General features: G+C 41.8%; 1 protein-coding gene across 2 annotated transcripts in view; it reads left to right on the plus strand.

Annotated features, from left to right (window-relative positions):
- Nucleotides 1-206: 206 nt before the first annotated feature.
- The window catches only part of LOC111875258 (calcium-binding mitochondrial carrier protein SCaMC-1-B), a 34,537-nt gene continuing 13,384 nt past the window's right edge, over nt 207-21,359 (plus strand). The window contains exons 1-5 of one of the 2 annotated variants that reach the window (XM_023871335.2): nt 207-886; nt 2,258-2,332; nt 3,831-3,957; nt 4,661-4,748; nt 8,535-8,646. In XM_023871335.2, the coding sequence (XP_023727103.1) occupies nt 692-886; nt 2,258-2,332; nt 3,831-3,957; nt 4,661-4,748; nt 8,535-8,646 (597 nt within the window). In that variant the 5' untranslated portion in view covers nt 207-691. The remainder of the gene's footprint in view (nt 887-2,257; nt 2,333-3,830; nt 3,958-4,660; nt 4,749-8,534; nt 8,647-21,359) is intronic. The other variant, XM_023871336.2, reaches the window with a different exon arrangement.

The raw sequence follows: 21,359 nt of genomic DNA on the forward strand, positions 1-21,359 counted from the left end.
GAAGACAGTTAGTGTGAGAACCTCAAATCCAACATGGATTTGATTTCTTTTAGCAAAGGCGAAATGGTTGTGTTGCTGTAGGAATCAACTGCTTCTGTAAATGAATTGATTCTCATGCAGAACATAATTTTGGATGTTTCACAATCTTGGGCACACTCTGGACATTTTGCAGAGGGAGAAGAGACAGCCAAAAGTTCGCTTGCAGGGTTAGGTTTAAGGCCAAGATTGCAAGGGTCTGATGCCTGGTTTGTGGTCCCCTTATGCGCCTTATGCTGTTAATGTGGTGGTGGAAGGTATTTTGCTTTTTAAATTCCCGCATTTTGTGGTGCATTGAAACCAGTTGATTGTCCGGTGTAGAGATGGCAGTGTGTACAGTGGAGAGAATTCAGTAAGTTGAGTGTGATTCCTAACCTCATGTTCACGAGTTCACGAGGATATCTCGCTGATCTGTGTTGGAAACTGTGGGTGAGGTTGGCCGTGTTGACCTATAACCATTCAGCAGGTTCTGCAGTATTCATTGCCGCAGATCCGTGGCCCCAGGAATAGGTTGCGAAAGGCAGGTTGTCAATGCCGTCCTTGCCCTACTGTTGACGCATTGCAGGCTGTCTAGGAAACACGGTGAAAGTGTGTTTGGAATGTGGATGGTATGAACTAAAGACGGTATGGAGTTTTGAGTGAATACTTAATAAATATGGTGAAATACGGAAACAGTGACCATCCAAGTGTAGTTCATCCACCGCACTATTTGCATGAACTGCCCCAGGAAGATGAAGAGAGATTAGAAAATCTGTTCAAGTCTCTTGACGTGGATGGAAACGGAAAAATAGATATACATGACCTTTCAGTAGCCCTTAGAGAATTTGGAGTTAATCAGAGTTATGCCAAGGTATGACGTAGTGATGCTTCGCTTGTGTGGTGATATATCAGTTCCATTTCACATTTTCAGACACAATAACCATATTGTATTTGTAATCTGTTACGTACTGATCCAAGGAAAGTAGAATTCATTCAGTGAGTCGTCATTTGTTAAATGCATTCCACGGATGTGAACTCATCACTACAAATAATTTCTTTTTACCTCCACAAAGCACAGTGGTTATGTCGTACCACTGTATTTTTACATTCAGGTCTCTACGTTTAGCGCACAAAGTCTTTTAATGGGTTCCAGTATGATTCGTAGAACAAACAGCATTTGTTTCCATAGATGACATCAACCAGTTTGTCTTTGTAATGGAGGTGCAGTTTTTTGTCCTGTGAGGTAGGAACTCAAGTTATATTAAATATTCATTAGATGAATTTTAGGCTCCATCCGGTAAGACTGAAGTGGCGTTATTTAAGGACCTGCCAATATCTCTTAGTAATAGGATCATTCTTGTAATAAATTCTGAAAATTTTTAGGAACGATGTGCCACTTCCTGTACCTCTCACAGGATATATCATTGAAGGTCAGGGTGCAATGGTCAGTATAGGCCAGCCCCCTTATGTGATTCATTCCCCCCCTCCCATCTTGGCTCAACACAAGACTCACCCCCTAATTCTGCACTTATGTGTGTTGAATGTGACCAGACATTGATTCAGCTGAATCCATAATGTTTTTGAAAATATCAGTGGCAGAACATAATTATGTGTTTGAATAAAGACAAAAAGTACAGAGCAATAAGGGAATATGAACTGGGACATCATTTCAGACATTTGTGGCACTAATGAAGCCTTGAGCATGCTACTGTTGGACGTTCAGGTGTCAGCAGCGTGACGTTCCCATACTGCACCCTGCTTGTCAAGCAGTTACTGTGTTCAGGCTCTGCTAAGGCTAAGACTTGCTCTTCCCTCTCATAATATGTTGTCAGAAGTGGAGGTTTGCTTGAATTAGTATTGTGGTGTCCACCAGCACAGCTTATGCATATTATTCTGTCATTTTTATTAAAAGCTTGAGTATTAATATATCCATCTTTCCAGAAGGTTTTAAAGTTATTGAGGTTTGGTACTTTATGTAATGTTTATTTGTAACAACAGACATTATAATGCTTAAAATTGTTGAGTTCTTCTTTGTTCTGTAAGTCATGTAAATAATTTTATCTTTCTGTTTGAAGTTTACCATAGTAAGTTTATTTGTAGTAAGTTTAAGCGTATCAGTTGGTTGAAGAATTGGAACATGTTCAGTGGCTGAAACACGGGCATGTTCCCAGTTCCTTCTAACTGATCATGTTATGTCATTATTATAAATTCTGAGTTGAGTAGAGGTATTGCCTTTGTGTAGGTCATTACTCCTTTGCAGTCCAATGTCAAACACGAGTCAAGATGGCAACAGCAAGATTTCACTGGACAACAGAAGGTTATATACCCTATATCCATTATGGGAATCATTCAGTTAACGAAATCAGAATAGGAAAATGGAACATAATGTAATTGTTAGCAGTAGATTTATGTTTTATCAAGCAAAGACATGCCTCATTTTCTGTTTGAGTTTCCCATGTTGAAGACGTAGGTTGTCTGTCTTCTTGGTATTGACGCTGAGTAGCCTTGTAGGTAGTTACCATTTTTTCAGAGCAACATACTGCCTCTGCCTTCAGGTTAGAAGTGGTTGGAGATAGTTCATGTAGGAAATTTTGGGCAGGTGTCAAACTGTAGTGAAACAGGGAAGGCCCATTTAGGGGGCTGGAGGAGAAGGGATGAAACACACAAATCACAGCTGTGTTAATTATAAGGATAGACAAGATAATTTGGATTGTGGTTTTCTGGGAAATGACACCGTGTAGTCTGGTAGATGTGTATCAGCAGATGAGCACCATGTCTCCAATCTGTCACCTGGAGACATAATTTGAAACCAGATTGCTGGTGAGTAAATGGTATATTCCTTACAACTTGAGAAGTGCTGACATCCTGTTAGTGGGCTTTGGGTTCTGTGCCTGTACTTTTCTTAATAGCCATAATCTCTATGACTGAGTTCTGATTATTATTTTGGACATTGTAAATTGTCTTGAGTCCTATCAAATGCAGTGTTTCAGAAACTGGATCAGTTCCCATTACCCGTACTGGGTGTAAGGAAAGGAAGCTTCCTGCTAAGCTGGGCCCAATAAGGGACAATGTCAATCTCTGGAGTGAAGATACTTGAGACAAAACAGTGTCCAAAAAAAATATCCCTGTTTATTGTAACACTTCTTGATCAAAATCATTTTTAGTCTTAGTCTGAGCTCGAACTGTGTTATGAAAATGTATGAATAGGTGATTGGATACAGTAACAAGAAAACTGTGTGAATGGCAGTGGAGAATGGAAGGAGAACAGTAAGATGTGGTGTTCAGTTAGATCTGATTCCTCTGTGGCTGTATGAAGGTCACGCCCAAAGAAGCAGCGTAACATACCTTTTCTTCTGTTGAATTCTTTTTCAGCATTATAACTATGTTGAACAGTATATGGGGTAACACAATACTAGTGCTTCAGTTTGACTGCCTCCATGTTTTTGTATGATATTTAAAAAATTTTCAAATTGATGAGTTCCGTTCTGGATGAATGGTTCGTATATCCCATGGACACTCCCCAGCCAAGGTCACAGCTCTGCTTATTCATGCGGTAATAGCCTGAAAGACGTGGGAAAACCACTTGCAATGGCAACTCATGGCATGACTTTAATTTGTAATGCTACCTTTGTTCTGCTATGTGCACTTATTTCCTACCACTCATTCTTTTGCATTTACTGTATGGAGGTTGATATAAAGTGTTGCCTTTGTCAGTCTCTTACTGTACATTCTTAATGTCACATAAATGAGGCCATGAAATATATGAGAATCTTTGGGTAGAACCTTATTATTACAGTTGAAAATTTTCTTTTCAGAAATTTATTGAACACTCTGATCAGAATAAAAGTGGAGACATTAGCATAGGCGAGTTCATTCACTATGTAAAGGAGCATGAAAAGAATCTGAGGTTACAGTTCTCGCACTTAGATAAAAATAAAGATGGTAAGTAAAATATTAATGTAATAATAACTACACAAAAATGTTGTGGTGTACGGAGTATTTTCTGTGATGAGCGTCTCCTGTACCTCTGCTTAAATTTTCATTGTCAAACCATAGCATGCAGTAATAATAAAAATTCTGTTGGAAAAGGAAAACCATGCACAGTTATTACTTACTTACTCAGTTACTTACTCATGGAGCTGAGCCTTTCTTGAGGAGCTGCCAGTTGTGCCACTGCTCAAGAATTTCCCAGAATTTTATGGAACCCAGAGGTTCATTACTGTGTTCACAGGAGCCCTCGAATGGTCCCTCTCCTGAGCCAGATCAGTCCAGTCCAAACCATCCCATTCTATCTCTCTAAGATCCCTTTTAATATTGTCCACCTACCTACGTCTTGGTCTTCCCAGTTGTCTCTTTCCTACTGGCTTTCCCACCAATATCCTGTATGCATTCCTCTTCTCCCCCCATTCGTCCTGTATAGTTATTACAAGTATATACTTTTTAAGAACTGAGTGTTTCAGAAATATGTTGGTTAACATTCAGCAGATTTTTAAAGAGCATCAGGTGAAATGCAATATTTTCAGTTCTGTAGCTGATGTGCATAACACCATGTCATGGCTGTTGGTATGTACATAGGAGCGTATAGTTGTGCACTGCTGTGGTAGTGATCATGCATGAACTATAGTTGTGTGTTATTGTGTTTCAGGTATGATTGATGTTGAAGAACTGATTAAAGCATTTAAAGAACTTGGTGTAGAAGTAGATAAAAAGGAAGCTACAAAACTACTTCAAAGGTATTTTCTGTAGTTGGATACGTTTTATTCTCTGCAAAGTTTGTTTCCAGTTGGTGTGGATCAAGTCTGCATTTCTTGTAACTTCTACTTTGCGTTGTTTTAATTTTCATCTTTTCACATTCATAACATTATTTTTTTTTGTTTATTTCTTATCTCTTTCTGTTCTATTCTAATCATCAGATTCACATGAGTCTGTTACTTGGCAGACAGTTTGAGCCAGAGTTCACATTCATCCGATGCGGATGTGTAGAAATGAAATACCGAGAACAGACGTGTCAGTTTTAGGTGAGCAGTTGCATGTGTAACTGGGATTATTGTAGCCTGTAATGCATCCATCCATACATCTGTAGAATTACTTGAGACATGCATGGTAGTGTAGCAGCAGTTGCAATTGTGAGACACTCATGTTTGGTCATAAAATTGTGTTAAAAATATGTGTCGACATATTACAATAATTTTATTTCATATTTTAAACATGTTCTAAAACTGAGAAAGAAAGTTCATACAGTCTCTCTATTCAAATTGAGCCCAGTTAAATCAAATCAAGTCTGATTCACTAAGATGCTGCATAGACAGACCTTTAGCTTCTCGACTCATTAGACATGACAGGTAAAGAGGAAACCCATAGAAAGTAAATGTGTCTTTCCTTGCATTATCTTGTTGAGCGAGACCAGACTTGATTGCACTTAACAGGATGCAGTTCAGTTTGTGTACTCTGCAGGAAGTTCTGTGCCAGATTATGATTATGATGCTGTGAATGAAACACATCAGATTGATTACAATATTATATTTAAGCATCCTGATGCACTCTACACGATAAATGACATAAACTACGTCCCAAGTGCAAACAATATATTATATATGTCCTTGATCTTGCTCTCCTCTACACTACATGTAGTAAAGAATAGCAGCGGCACGCACACAGGAAGACTACGCAGAATAACACCTATAGAGTGTGGAAACAAGAACTAGCCGCTGCAGCACTTTAGACATAGGGCGAGTAACCCTAACAATTTTAAATTTTAAATTTAGAGAAAAATTTTAAAGGATTTTAAAATTAGAACTAAAGATTTTATAGTGCTACTGCAGGAAAATCAAAATTAACACGTGTAAAATAATCTATAACCCAGACAGATATCAACGAAATAGATGTTGATAATAACAAGGAAAGGAACAATGTGTTTTTAAATGTTAAATTTTAAACAAACTGCAGTGTAACAGCAACGTGAGTGTAAACACCTGATGATGGCCGTTTGAGGCCAAAACATGTAGTGTAAAGGAGAGCAAGATCAAGGACATATAATATATTGTTTGCACTTGGGACGGAGTTTATGTCATTTTCAGATTGATATTGAATGTCAGTATGTTGCAATAGTTTTGGTTACCATGTGAGTTATTGCCAGAAGCACTTTCCATTTCTGTTAATCATCTGAGTATAGCAGAGACAGTGCAAATCATTAATTCACAGTCCCAGCAGTAAGCGCATGTGCTGGACCCAAAGCTGCCTGTTACGTGATTATGAACTATCCACCCTTGAATATTTTGCTGACTTGTGCAACATGAATTTATACATGCCATATTAATATTGATTTTATAAGATTTGAGTTTTTCGTAATGGTGACTATGACGAAGTCTGTCTTGTGGGGCATGGTGCCATGTAGATCTTGTGTGAACTGACATTCCTCCGAACCCTCGGTTCACACAATATCTACACGGCGCCACACCCCAGAAGACAGACTTTTCCAATATTGATTTTGTTTAGTACTGATATTAAGAATAGTTTCTCAGACAAACTGTGTATGTTAATATTATGTTGATCCATATCTGAAATGTTGTGTACAACAAATATACCTGAGACAACAGTGTCCAGCATAATCTCTCATCTGTGTGTGTCTATTTGTTCTTTATATTATATTATAAATACATTTCTGCATCATTACACCTGTTTGAACCACATTTGCTATGAAAGTACAGGACCTCTCTGGGGAGGTTTTAGATGCTCGAAAACATGCATGGGGATCGAATCCAAGACATCTTATTTCCTGTTACTTCCTATGGAAGAAAGGCATTTGGACTGTGAGAACAGCACTGTTTCTCCCAAATGGAGTGTTGCAGGAAAATATGGTGAAGACAAAAAGATCTTCATCCTGGGAGTTTGCAATTGCATGCATGTGTTTCATGTTCAGGCCAAGTTATTTCTCAGTTACGTCTTCCAGCAGGAAACTCTTGCGATTGTGAGAACATGTGGGGCATAACAGTGCAGTCTGTACAGCAGTGGTTCTGTGTCAATGAGATTGTGACAGGGGTGGGGTCATGACAACACTCTCAAATGAGGGAGGGGTTCCAGAAAAAGCTGCCAAAGACAAAAGATATTCATTGTGGCGGGAAAACCACCATGGAAATCAGTATTACTGGGTTTTGGGGCTGTTTCCATCATCCAGTGTTTTAGAAAATAGAAAACATGACTTTTGGAAACTGGATCTGTTTCCATCCTCAAAGTGGGGGGGTGAGGACACCTACTCAGTTTGGTCCTTTAGAAAGAGCTAATCCAAATTGCTGAGTAGGTGTCTTAACCCCCCCATCACTTGAGGATGGGAACAGATCCAGTTTCTGAAATGTGTTTTCTACTTTCTAGAAGACCAGACAATGGTAAAAGTCTGGAAATGCAGTAATTCTGAGTGTTATATGCCACTGTCAGAACCTTTTAGAATCCAGCATTGAAATGTTTAACTTGGTACTGTGTGCACTGTGCACGGGTTTGAGTCCACAGGCTTTGTATGCCCCTCACTCTGTGGTAGTGACATATTGCGTGTCACGGGGAATGCTGAGTTCACTCTTCTGTCTCTAATTTTGAACGGCAGAAGATGGGAGCATTGGGAAAAGCCTGGCAGGGTTCTTCTAATATAATGTTGCTGTGGTAACATGGCCTGTACAGTGTATTGTATGAGAACAGTTTTAATGAGTACTTTTGGAAGTAAGAAACCAGTTTCTGAGGCCTAAAGTGGGTTCCATTGTGCCAGGGTCTCAGTGTTTGGCAGCTGGAAGGAAAGAAGTGCATGATTCTACAGCAGTGTATCGCGGCCGATTCGCGGTGAAGTCGAGAAGCACCACCGAACTGTGTCAGTCTAAAATGGGGCGTGAGTGTAAGGATGATGGGCATTAATGAATTTTTGGATTGACAAGTGCACACACGTTTAAGAAATTGCAATCTACAGCGTTTTAGTACATTTCATCCCTTGAAATAAGCATTCAGTATTGAATATATGGTGTCTGAGATTTTTAGCGATTTTCCTCAGTTCTTCCAGGCATGTGGTGGGATAGTACCCAGATTAGGCTGTGACAACTTCCTTCCACATTATTTCTAGTTCATCATCATCATCATCATCATCATCATCATCATCACTGGTAAAACATCTCTTTTTGAGCCATAGCCTCCCTTAAAAGATTGTGCCAGATTTGTCCATTCCTGGGAATTAGCTCATCTGGTTTCCACTTCTTTGAATTTTGCAACAGCAATTTTTTACAGAGCAAGGTTGTAAGCCTCGTGTCGAGCTCCCATGTTTCTGTGATACTGAAAGATCATCTTGATTTCTTCATCATATGTTTTCTTATTTATAACTTTTGATTTTACCATTAATGATAATAGAACATATCTTTCATAAGAAATGGGTTGCAGTTCTGATTCATGAATGTTGGTTCCAATACTGTGCGTTGTTATAATTGGTGCAGAGCGTCTGAGTGTGTGATTCTCAAATAGTAATGTGAGTACTATATTTTCTCTTTTAGAATGGATCAAGATGGAAGTCTGGCCATTAGCTTTGATGAGTGGCGTGACTTTCTTCTTTATGCACCGAGCACTGACATAATTGAAATCCTCAAGTACTGGCGACACTCTACGGTAGGTGATTATATTTGCTGTTTTTACTGAGTACTGAAATATTGTTGTAACTTATGTAGTAATTGGCACATCTGTCAGTGTTATGCCTGTCAAGATTATGAAATCTGTTGCATGTATAGCCTGGTTGTTTCAGGCAGACTTCTCTTATGCACATTTTGTGAGGTGAAACACTGCCTGATGGCCATGAATGGAGATACTTCATGTCACCGTATTTGCTGCAATGTTAATTATTTGCTGTGTCAGAAGGCTTCCAGCTTTATAGTATTCAGACTGTGGAGGTCTTGTGTTGGAAGCTCTACACCATGAAACCTTCCAAGTTTGCCATCAGCTTGTGTTTTGTATGTGCTGAGTGCTACATCTTCCTGCTTCTTTCATTCTTTGACATTTCTTCAAGTAGTTCACATACAGGAACAACAGATGGTGGCAAGAGTTTTATATTTTTCTATGTTAGTATATTTTTTCCTTAAAATTCTTATGCAGATTAATTTGTAGCTGGTTGAAATGACATTAGAAATCAAAAGGATGGTAGAAGATTTAAAGCTGGTTGCATGGAATTTTTGTGTTATATTTTCCATGAAGCCTTATGACCGCAGTGTAATCATATGAAAGTTGAGAAACTGCAGCAGTTGGTCTATGTAATGTTAGTGCCATTATACTTGAAAGAGGGAGCTGCTTGTTCTGTATTGTTTATGCAGCAAGTATCTGTCATATCACTCGACATCACTTCAGCAAATGGAATGTGCCACACCTTATAGATAGAGTGTTCAGAAAATAATAATAATAATGTTGATTGTTAAAATTCAGCCTCTGTACAATAGAGTTTTATGTATTTATAGTTCATCATTGATAACCAAACTGTATTCTGTGGAACCTGACGGATCTGTGAGTGGTTCCAAAGTGCTCTGCACTTCCCATTAGAATCACCTGACTGAAAATAATTTTATATTAAAATTAAAAATTCGGAAGCAATGTGCATGAGCTTGGTCAATTGTAGATTGCGAGATTTACGTGTTTGACTGTTCTGCAGTTGGGGGCACTGTGCTACAAGCCGGAAGGTCGCGGGATCGAATCCTGATGAGCTGGAATTTTTCAATTTATCTAATCCTTCCAGCCACACTATGGCCCTGGGGTCAACTCTGCCTCTAACAGAAATGAGTACCAGGAATATTCCTGAGGGGTAAAGGGCAGCTGGCACATAAGGCTGACAACCTCACCACCATCTGCGAGCCGATTGTCTAGAAAATGTGGGAGCTTCAACATCTCACAAGCCAATGGGCCTCTGTGGCCTGTTACAGGGATACCTTTACCCTTTTTTTTTTTTAATACTCTTCTGCAGTTGATATTCTGTCTCTCGCATTACTGTTGGATTGCACACAAAAGTGATGTGGGTAAAGCCATTTTGCATTTAACCATATTTTAAAATGAGCCTGGTATTTCTATTCTGTACATCCACTCCCCATACATCTTGGCATAGCGCTTAACTATTTAAGAACAGGGACAACTTTTAAGAATGTTGTAGATATGTGAATATATGTATTAAGTAAGCCTGGGGACATGCTTCACATAACTTTCCACATAAATATAAGGGACAGCCTTTTCGTCAGAATGTGCAGAGTAGATGGCTTGTGTAGTCCGCAGCCTGATGCATTGTAATAGCTACCGTAGTTTCTTCGTGGTTCAGCCTATTTAGAATTGTGTTTGCTCTGAGGTTTCCACAGAATATTTTGTGTGCATTTTTTATTTATGCTTAGTGCAAGACTGAAAGGGCCATAAATTTCTTGAGTTAATTGCAAGTATTATTAATTGTATTAAGTTGCTAATATACCTGTGAGGGGTATGTAATATTCTCAGTATGTTTGTTCCAAGAATCATAAAAAAGAACTACATAAATACACTCTGTGGGCAAAATGCAGAGTTTCTGACAGGTGCATTTCCTTTGTATGGTAGTTGTTGGTAGTAGATTTCTTTCATGTTCTGGTAACTAGTCAGATGTTTACAGTTTGCCCACAATGTGTATTTATATGATTTATTTGCAGTGATTATTTTCATAAACAGCAGTAACTGGTTAGTGTGTTTCTTGTGTAGTTGGAAATCAATTGGTATCTAGATAAACTACATGCTTTAGTAGAGTCTAAAGGGTTCTGACGATGGCGGATGACACAGAATTACTGGGGTTTTGGTCTTTTTCCATCGTCCGGAATTCTAGGTAATAGAAGACACGATGTTTCAGAAACTAGATCTGTTTCTATCTGGAAAAATGTGACAGGAGTTGTCCAGTGATTGAGATTAGCTCTTTCTAAGGAGCCCAACTGAGTAGGTGTCTTCCTTTCTCACCTGAAGACAGAAACAGATCCAGTTTCCGAAACATTGTGTCCTCTGTTACCTAGAATTGCGGATGATGAAAAAAGTTCAAAACCCCAGTATTTCTACATGCTTAACATAGCGACAGGGTTCAGTTCCTGGCAGTGGCCAAATATTTTTCTGTTCTTCATGGTATCCAGACCAGATCTGGGGTCCAGCCAGTACAGTGGATACCAGGGGCTGTTTAATGTTTTGTGTAAATACAAAGGAAGGGGATACAGATAGCAGTTGCTTCACACTCATTGCCGATCTGACTAATGAGACTGGAATCTGCCCCAGGCGCTTTTGTACAGAGGAAACAGGCCCCACTGTCCACAGGATGGGAGGTTGGGTGGGCTCCAGAGAGAAATGTGTGCAGTAGGATCTATTTCTCTAATGGATGGCAGCAGAAAATTTCCTTAGAAACTTATACCTGAGATGTTTATGTTATTACCAGAGGCATTGGAAACTACTTGGGCGGGAAACTTGCCTAATTTTGCTCAGAGGTCTCCTAGAGACATGAGGATCTTTCCCCCCCCCTTGGCCCTACAGCCCCAGTGGGCCTAGGCCTACCTCCACGAACTCCGTTCACTTCGGTTTTTCTAGATCTACACATACGGTAGGACTCCTTGGGCGAGTGATCAGCTCGTCGCAAGGCCTCTACCTGTACACAAACACAGAAAAACGCACACAAACATCAATGCCCTGAGTGGGATTCGAACCCACGATCCCGGCTTCCGAGCGAGCGAAGACAGTGCATGCCTTAGACCGCTCGCCAACCGTGACCGGCTTGAGGATCTTTTACGTGCCGTAAATCTACGACACGGGACTCACGGCTTAAAGTCCCTCCCGCCCTATAGCGTTCATGATAGCAGAATTGTTACAGTTTGTAGGTATTCGTATTTGGTGTATTTCCTTTATCAACTTTATTCTTCCGAAAAATGTGGGGGGAGACGCAGATGCCCCCCCCCCGCTGGACTGTCTCCCAATCTTCCGTTATCACAAAGGAAATGAGGCCAGTAATGCTGACCTAACGGCTTGGCCAAGACATTGTGTAACACTACGCCTTTCGTCATGCTGAGTCTGACCTTGGGTGCAAGTCCGCACGCTCGATCGCCATGTTTTAGTTCAGTGACGATGGAACTGTTCATGGAATTGTTGCGTGAATGCGGGTGGCCGGTCGCAGTTCACCGTTTCCCCTATGCACACTGTACGTTTGGTTCAAAAGCCCAACATGCACAGATTTAACAGGAATTAAATGATCATTATGTTACGAATCATTCAAGCGGCAGCGATTTACGAATAAATACCGGGGGCCATATCCCCAGGGATTAAGCGGCTGGAGCTCGAAGCTGCCGAGTCCCATCTAGTGCCGACGTTACCACATGTCATCATGGCGTGGTGCTTGATTAAGGACAGGGACAACTTCCGAGTACCTTTAAGAGTTATGACTCCAGTCTGGTGCTAACTCCCGCTGACTAGCTGTTGTAGCCCATTCGGGATAAGAATAACCGATTAACAGGATTTGCGTTGGTCTAGTCCGCTAATTTGGTTAACATAAACTAGACTCATTTCTTACCTTCCATCTTAAGTGACGTTTCCGATGGATCGCTGACGTAACAAATTAACGAATTTAAGAAGCTATTTACAGCTCGTCAGGGAGGAAAGTAGACAGTGTGGTTAGAAAGAGGGTGCTGGACCGAAGAGGGATGAAGAGACGGGAGGTTGGAGAAAACTGCATAATGAGGAGCTTCATAGCTTGTATGCACTTTTCCAAGTAAAATTACAATTATCGAGTGAAAGAGGATGAGATGGACAGGACATGTAGCACGAATGGGGAGGAAGAGAAATGCATGTAGCATATGATGGGGTGGTATGGACTGGATTGATCTGGCTCAGGATAGGGACGAGTGGAGGGCTCTTGTGAACACAGCAATGAATCTTAGGTTTCCATAAAATGCCGGGAAGTTCTTGGGTAACTGCACAACTGGCAGCTCTCAAGAAGGGCTCAGCTCCAAGAAGTCAGTCTATTTTCAGCTTCTCACCAATTAGACTATTATTTCGGAAGGCGCTTCCTTCGCAAAACCTTTCCAGATTCATCGTCCATGTTTTATATCATTCGATATTTGCACTGTCGTAAACCCCCTGAATGTCCCCCGTCGATACATCTGTGATGTGTTTGTGTCCCGCCGAGACGCCAGACAAACGGGGTTCTGCACGTTGTTGGCAGTTTTTCGAAGCTCTCGCAGACGTGACATTCAAAATTATTCACGTGTATAGGCAGCACGCGGAAGTCTTACAAAGTCGCGAAAATAAATGATCGCAAGGTAAGACCGAGAAGCTCGGCTCAGAAAGTATAAGTGGATTAAACTTGGCGGCGGTTAGGCATACGGCCGTCCGCGTGACTTGCTCATAAAGTCTGTCTTCCCATTTCTCAGACTTTTGCATTGTCACTAACACAACAGTGGGAATCAGTTTAACTCATGGGTTAGAGGGCCCAGATGGTCATCTGATCGAATCCTACTGGAGTCATTTTTATTTCTCTGAGTTATGAATTATTAGCGTAGTGGTTGAGACACTATACTACAAGACGGAAGGTCGCGGGCTCAGATCTCGGTGAGGTCATTGGATTTTTCAATTTACCTAATCCTTCTATCCGCACTATGGCCCTGGGGTTTACTCATCCTCTAACAGAAATGAGTACCAGGAAGTAATTAAATAATTTTCATGGGGAGTAAAGCGCGGCCGGCGCGTAAGGCTGACAACCTTACCGCCATCTTTTAGCCGATTGCCTAGCTAATGTGGGGCCCTCAACGGCTCACAACCCTATGGGCTTTCACGGCATGGTACAGGGATAGCTTTACTTTTTTTTTTTTACTTTATGAATTATTGTTTGTTTATGGAAAGAACGTATTGCATGAGTACAGATATGTTCACTGTGTTACATGTGTTTGATATAACTACAAGGTTTCGCACGATCGTCGCTGTTTGTATAATAGTGGAAGTAAACAATATTCATGTGGAATTTTAAGGTAGCCAATGTTTATAATCTGTATCCATGTCGCATTTCATATGCTTGCCTCTAGTGGTTCGTTAGTTATCGTTATCAAATCGGAAGCAAAATAAGGTTCTTGTAGGTGCCGTTTTGTAGATTTACATTTTACAAAGAAATTTACATTGATAAAGCTTGCGCATTTCTCGAAGATGTGAAGTAAGTAACATGAGGCTGCAGACTACCGCGTAATAAGGAGGTTCCGAATCTTCCTTTCTTTCCAGTTATTAGCAGGGTGAACGAGTCATGAAGGCAATGAGGTGTGAGGGCTGCATACACCTGTCTGCTTGGAGACAGATTGGCCTTTGTAGAATTCGGGAGGTGCTCGGTTCGAATCTCGGCTGGAACACCGGGTATTCTCAGAGTTTTCAGGGTTTTCCCCAGTCCTTCCAGGGAAATGCTGGGATAATATATCGCTCAGAGAATGGCCGGTTCCTCCCATGTCCTTTTTAGTTCATTTATCTGTCATCCCACCGATCGGCGTTGTTCCTGTAGCTACTGTCAGGGTTGCAAAACAGCCCACAAAAGTCTCTCTTGTGCTCCCAACAGGGTTCCGCTGCTCCGGAAGTTGTGCATCAGACCTAGCAGGAAGTGACGATATGGTATCTGTACGGTGCACCTGAGACTGTGTCACTCACAATCAGATCGAGACATGGGCGCTTGCGCAACTCGCGGATCGGAGTCAAAAGGTCTCCTAGGAGAGCGTAGCTAGCGTAGCAGTCGCGTGTTGTCTTCGGGATGTGCTGGTTGAGTGCTGTTTGCTGCGCTGCGAGCCGCGTGTCCCACTGCTTTCGGTAACGAAGGTTGCCTAGTTCTAGGGAAACAACTGAATTGTGCAAATGAATTTGGAATCACGTGCCCTCACCACGGCTTGCGACTGTGAGTTCTGTAGAGACTTCTGTCTTCTGACACAGCAGCTATTAAAGAAGGTAAAATTTATGTCTCTTTGTGGAATGCGTCCCCTGCGTGGAAGAGGTTTCAGTGTCAGTTTAATGTCTACTTTAAGCTTTTGGGACCGCCTCTGTGGTCTAGTGGTCAGAGGTCCAAGATTCGATTCCCACCACTACCAGATTTTCTGAGAACTAGTGTGTCTGGAACGGGGTCCATTCAGCTTCGTGAGGATAATTGAGAAGATATTTCAAGGAAATAGCGGCTCCGGTATAGAAAACTGAAATTAACGGCCGTGGGCATCCCTTGCGCTGACCTTGCGGACTATAGACAACGGAGTTTTTTAAGCCTTTGGAGCCTGAAATTCCCGAGAAGACATACGAGACTGTCGGCCTCTAGCATGGAGTGTATTCATTTCTTATGTAGGGCTTACTGGGTGTTCGGGGGAGAAGCCCTTCCGATTTAAATTAATCAAAATTACACTCTTTGCCCCGACCCCCCCCCCCAAATTACATATTCAGATTATACAACTCACAGTCATAAAATCAAAATTTCGCAGCTCTTGTCTGCCGTGGCTGACAGAAGTTATTCCTAATGTGAATTAACAAATTGTTTCCCGTAACACCCGGCTCAGACAGCAGTACTCACTGCGCGAAACCTCAACTTCAGCAAAATAATATATAAAATTCGATTCCAAGAGCACAGAAAGCGCGGCATGTTTCTGGTACTGAGACCGAACATCCGAAGCAAAGTCAAGAAGTGTAGGCCGCCACATCTGTCGCGAGACGCCAGTCGTCGCTGTTCAGAAGCTATGGACAGCAACAGTGGTGGCCGCATACAAGAGAAAGTTCCTGCGGAAAGATATTGTTGCCGTGCTCCGTACAAATAGTCGCATTCCTTCGTAGAAAGTTTTATCTGTGATTGAGATGTGATCCCAAATTCTGCCCTGCAAATAAACCGGAGGATGGAAGCATGAATATTCAGTTCGTATGCACAGTTTTCAGAAACCATAATGTAGTCGTGCGGTGTACAGTGGTAGCTATATGTACCATTTGTTCTCAGCGTATTTATATGTTTCGTATTCGTTGGTCATCATTGTGGAGACGTCACGTGTAGGGCCGGATTTAAAGGGGAGCAGCCGCTGCTGTGTGTCTCCACAGACGGGGATAGAAACCGAAGGTTTTATCGAGACAGTTGCTTTTTTGAAATCAAGAAAAGTTAATTCGAATTTTTAGTTATAATAATTTATTTACGTGCTGAGCTCAACAGCCAGTGGTCATTTGCAGAGTCAGCACAAATACAAACAGCAGCAGTATGACAGCACATGACAAAATAAACAAGAAAAATTAACCAGTTTAGGCTTTTAACATTCAAACAGGAGTTGCTACAGACGGCATTTGCGGCTGAAACACGTCCAGCTGAGGGACAGTGGCCAGAAGAGCAGGATAGGAATGTTCCGAGTAGGACACGAGAAGGCCAACCGACTATTTCGAGGACAGGCAACGTTTAATGCCAGTGAAAGCATTTATTAAGAACAGAGCGTCAAGGTGACGACGCCTGTCAGGCAGTGTCAGAAAACGTAATCTTTCAGATAAATTATCACAGCGATATTCCATATCTTGGAAATATCTGCTGTGGCAAAGGGCTGCAAGTTTTTTTAATGTACGAGGTGTATCGGAAAGTTGCCGGCCTAGGTCTAGGTCAAGAAAGAAATGCTGACTTAACTTACTCCAATGTGGCTGCAATCTCCTTCAAGATAGTCTCCCTGGGAATGTATACAGCGATCCCACAATTTCCCCACGCTTCAAAAGCACCGTGGAAATCATTTTCCTTAATGCTGTCGAGTACTGCTTACCCTTTGGATGTCAGACACTGTTTCAAAACGTCGTCCATTCAGTTTCATTTTCATTTTCAATTTAGGAAACAGAACGAAGCCACAGGGGTCTAAGTCAGGGGAGTAGGGAGGGTGGGGAATGATAAACATGTTGTTAGTCACAAACTCTGGTTTTCAGGGACGTGTGGACGGGCGCGTTGTCATGATGAAGGAGCAGTGCGGGGCATATTCACATTTTCTGTTAAGATCTCCTGGCAAAATCCATAACTGCTCCCAGCGGGGTCTGCGAGCTCAAGGATTGTTCGGCGACGGTCTTCATGGATGAGTTCTCGAATTTTTCAACATTTTCTGTCGTTTTGCTGTGCTTGGTCGCCCTGAACGTTCGACCAGCCTTGAAACGTGAATGTCATTGAAAAACCGCTGTCCGACCTAAAGAATGTTCTCTGAAAGCCTCACGAAGCATTTCAAGTGGTTCGGTAGCGGATTTACCGAGCTTCACGCGAAACTTGATGTGGACATATTGCTCGATTTTGCTGTCCATCGCAGACAAAACGAAACACCAAGTCTAAAAAGCACTCTTGTTAAAACATTGTGTTCACAGCGCGAAATTACGTGGTAGACTGATGCAAAAGGCTTTAAAGTGTGACCTTGGCCTCCCCTCCCCATCTTCTTTCACCGAGGCAGTTTTAACAATAATCGTCCGGGAACTTTCCGATACCACCTCATGCGCATAAGTTTATTGGGATCAGTAATTGTAACAGAGTTCCAGGCAGCAGAAGCATGTGGCAGTTTAGATGTGACCAAAGCAAACTACAGCATCAGTAGGCTCTCTGAGGTGGGAAAAAATGTTATTGTGCGAATTAGCTCTTGTAGTTTCATTGCATGTGGGGGAAAGAAGTCGACATGACGATGGGAATGAAGTTTGTAATCAGTATGCACACCCAAATCCGTAATAGAATTTATCTGTTCGCAGTGTAAAGGAATTTACAAGTCTGTTTTGTAAATTCAGAACGTCCATCGTCCTGGCAGAAGAGACGACCCAAATTTTACTGAAATTGGGCTTCATAAAATGCACCGAACACTGTTTATATACTCTGACTGTAGAAGTGCACAGTCACTAGGCGATCGAATTGCTGGATGTATTTCAAGTTTGTCAGCAAAAATAAGACGGAGTGATTGTGGCACGCAAATTATTTGTAAAAATATTAAAAAGTAAAGGCCCTAAAACTGCCCCCTGAGGTGCAGTATACCAGATTAACGCACACGAGATTGTTAGTTGGTTAAAATAACTGAGAAACCAGTTTAAGCAACGGGAGATAATCCATAGTTACTGAGTTTGTGATGAAGCAACGCATGTGTAAGGATGTGGAAAGCATTGCTAAAAAGTCGAAACAGATAGTTTGACTTTGTGAACAGACTAAAGGGGTAACAAAGTCAAGGAAAGAGACTGAGTTGCCAACAGCAGATTTAGGTTTGATAAAACCAGACTGGGAAGGGTTCGAAACGCTGTCGTCTATGATGAATTAACAAACTTAGGAAACATAGTTGAGAATATGAAGAAAGCAGCCTTCTGGGATTTGGCACCGTGTATATGTGGTGTTAACCGACGTTTCGGAGGGACGTATCGCCTCCTTCAGGGTAGAAGGAGGCGATACGTTCCTCCGAAACGTCGGTTAAGACCACATATACACGGTGCCAAATCCCAGAAGACTGCTTTCTTCATAGTCACCGCCGTGAAAGCCTCAAATCTTACATAGTTGAGAATAGTTACAGTTTCCAACGGAGAAAGGTGTTCCTTTTTCTTCTTAAGCAGGGACAAAGCTGCATGCTTCCACAAGTTGGGAGAAGTATTCTGAGATAGACCGGCACTCAAAATAGACTTGAGAACAGGTACAAAAATTTCATCGGAGCCCTGTGTAACGGCAAAATTAGGTATGCCGTCAAGTCCGACTGATTTTCGTTGGCCGCAGACGTTTTGTAGCATTATTATGCGCATCCGAATTTGAAACAGGAACTGGGCAAGAACTGCTATAAACCGATTGAAAATGTTTTGAAATGCCTCAGCAGTATAACGAGCTTTTCTTGTTAGAACACAATTGATTTCGAGGTGTATTAAATCAGTATTCGTTTTTCTGAATTTTGATGCAATGTCCAAAATTGCTTAGGGTCAGATTTTAGATTTTGGTCGACCGATTTGAGTCCTCGAAATCTGTCAGTCTTTGTGGTTGTTTTAACTAATTTGCTGTAAGAAGAAAATTTGCTATAAAAACTGTCAGCCTTATACTTCGTGTAACGTCTCTAAAAGTAATAATTCTTTTTAATGGAAACTTTTAATGTAATTAATAATAACAAAATGTAATGTAAATTTGTTATTACTGATAGCGGCCCCCACAACTGTAAATTTGAGCAAGGTAATGTTTTCTTTATGCGGAATTGAAAAGCCTGCTTCGAAGGAGTTTAACGAGCGGTACCCGAGGAAATTTCGCAGGAAGAAAATTCTTTGTTTACCATAGTGAACACTTAGCAACATCAGAAATAGTCGTGAGCGTTTGTAGCTGCTAATTAAGCAATGTCAACATTAGGTAACAGCTGACGCGCCTGGCTTCTTATAGTTGAATTCCGATGGCATTTGCACATTCAGAGTGGCGAACTTATTCTAATTGAAGGGCCGAATTCAAAATAAATCGTTCAAACCGCTATTTGTATGCCCGTTTGTAAAGCCCCTTGAAGCCTGAAATAACATTAAAAACTGAGAGGAAACAGTGGGTCTGCTTCATAACGACTACCAACCGGTTAATGTTGTTTAGGGAAACAGTCGCTGTTTGTGAGAATCATACGGAACACAGATAATATAGAGATTCAGTTCTTACCTCACAGGGAACACATTACGTCTCCGCTACAAAGCCCAACCGGTTAATGCTGTTTAGGGAAACAGTCGCTGTTTACTGTGAGATCCATACGGAACACACAAATAATATAGAGATTCAGTTCTTACCTCACAGGGAACACATTACGTCTCCGCTACAAAGCCCAACCGGTTAATGCTGTTTAGGGAAACAGTCGCTGTTTGTGAGAACCACACGGAACACACAAATACACTGTGTGAGCAGGTTGCAGAATTGTGAATGCTAGGGCGGTGATACATACAGATTAGGTAACCATTGTGTTTTAAGGGTAACAAGTAAGTTACTTTGTAACTGTAACAGGCCTTGGAGGCCCATAGGGTTGTGAGATGTTGAGGTTCCCACATTTTCTAGACAATCGGCTCATAGATGGCGGCAAGGTTGTGAACCTTACGCGCCGGCCGCGCTTTACCCTCAAGAATATTCCTGTAGTCATTTCTGTTAGAGGCTGAGTCGACCCCAGGGCCATAGTGCGGCTGGAAGGATTAGGTCAATTGAAAAAAAAAATCCAATGACCTCATCGGGACTAGAACCCACGACCTTCAGGCTTGTAGCATAGTGCCTTAACCAACTACGCAATGTGCTTTGAGGGTACAGAAGATATTGTGATTTCTGATGTTGCGTCGCATGATTGTCGAAGATAGAAACTTCCATATGCGTTCGAGTAATCGCGTGGCCTCCAAATTTCATGACGCGAAATCCTAATGCAGTGATTCACCGATCCGTGCAAGGGGATAGGGGTACTGGAGGTCAGATGGTTGAGTTTGCAACAAGTGAGGTTCTAGGAACGACAATTGAAGAGAATGAAGTACCACTCCTTGAAATTTAAGAGACGTGATAAGTGCAGCAATTTTCCAATTACAAGACGAGCCCCCCGTTGTATCATTACGCCATTCTCCCTTGTCGTTCGATAGTGAAGTGGGTCTCGTCTAGGTTGGATGCCACCTCGTGATTCTCTCTATTTATACACATTAATCCCTGTGGGTGCCTTGTTGCGGGACTCACGCTGTGCACTGTAGTTAGAACAGTGGTGGATTTCTTACACAGGGGTTTACAGTTCGAGTTGTGCCCTTAAGTAAGTGATGCGTCATGAAGACTTGTGGGGGAATGGAGGTATAGCTCCACGCAGCCTTAGTTTCGGCGCTAGATGGAGGTGAGTGGTCAGCTTTACGCCCCACCCGCTTTATCACCGGGGAAAGAGCTGCCGGTACCCATTGGATATGAGGTTAGGTGGGCCCCAGTGTCGGTCTGGACGTTATGGAGAAGAGAAATATTTCTATCCCTGCCGGGAATTGAACTAGTATAATCCGGTTCTTGGCCTAGTCGCTATAATGACAGGTATGGCCCAGGGCTTCCTCGTCTGGTTGCGTACTCAGGCAAACTACGGGCCATGCACCCGAGCAAGATGGTGCCGCGGTAACGTTGTGGAATTGCATTTGGGGTATGCACGGATCGAGTTTCATTTTGAGGCGTTTGTGGCTTTCCTCAGTTTCTCATGGAAATACCGGAAAGTATCTCGCTTCCTTTCAGATCCTTTCAAATTCATTACCCATCATGTTATTCGACGCTTTAGTAGTCTAGCTGCTGATGGCGACAAACTAACTTACAAAGAAGAAAATGAAAGTGATATTGCCTGGCTGGCGCTGTTTAAACCTTTAAACCTTTAAAGCACGGCGGTACTGCAGTATACTTGTAT

The sequence above is a fragment of the Cryptotermes secundus genome, unplaced genomic scaffold (assembly GCF_002891405.2).
Source record: "Cryptotermes secundus unplaced genomic scaffold, Csec_1.0 scaffold526, whole genome shotgun sequence".
Taxonomy (NCBI): Eukaryota; Metazoa; Arthropoda; class Insecta; order Blattodea; family Kalotermitidae; genus Cryptotermes; species Cryptotermes secundus.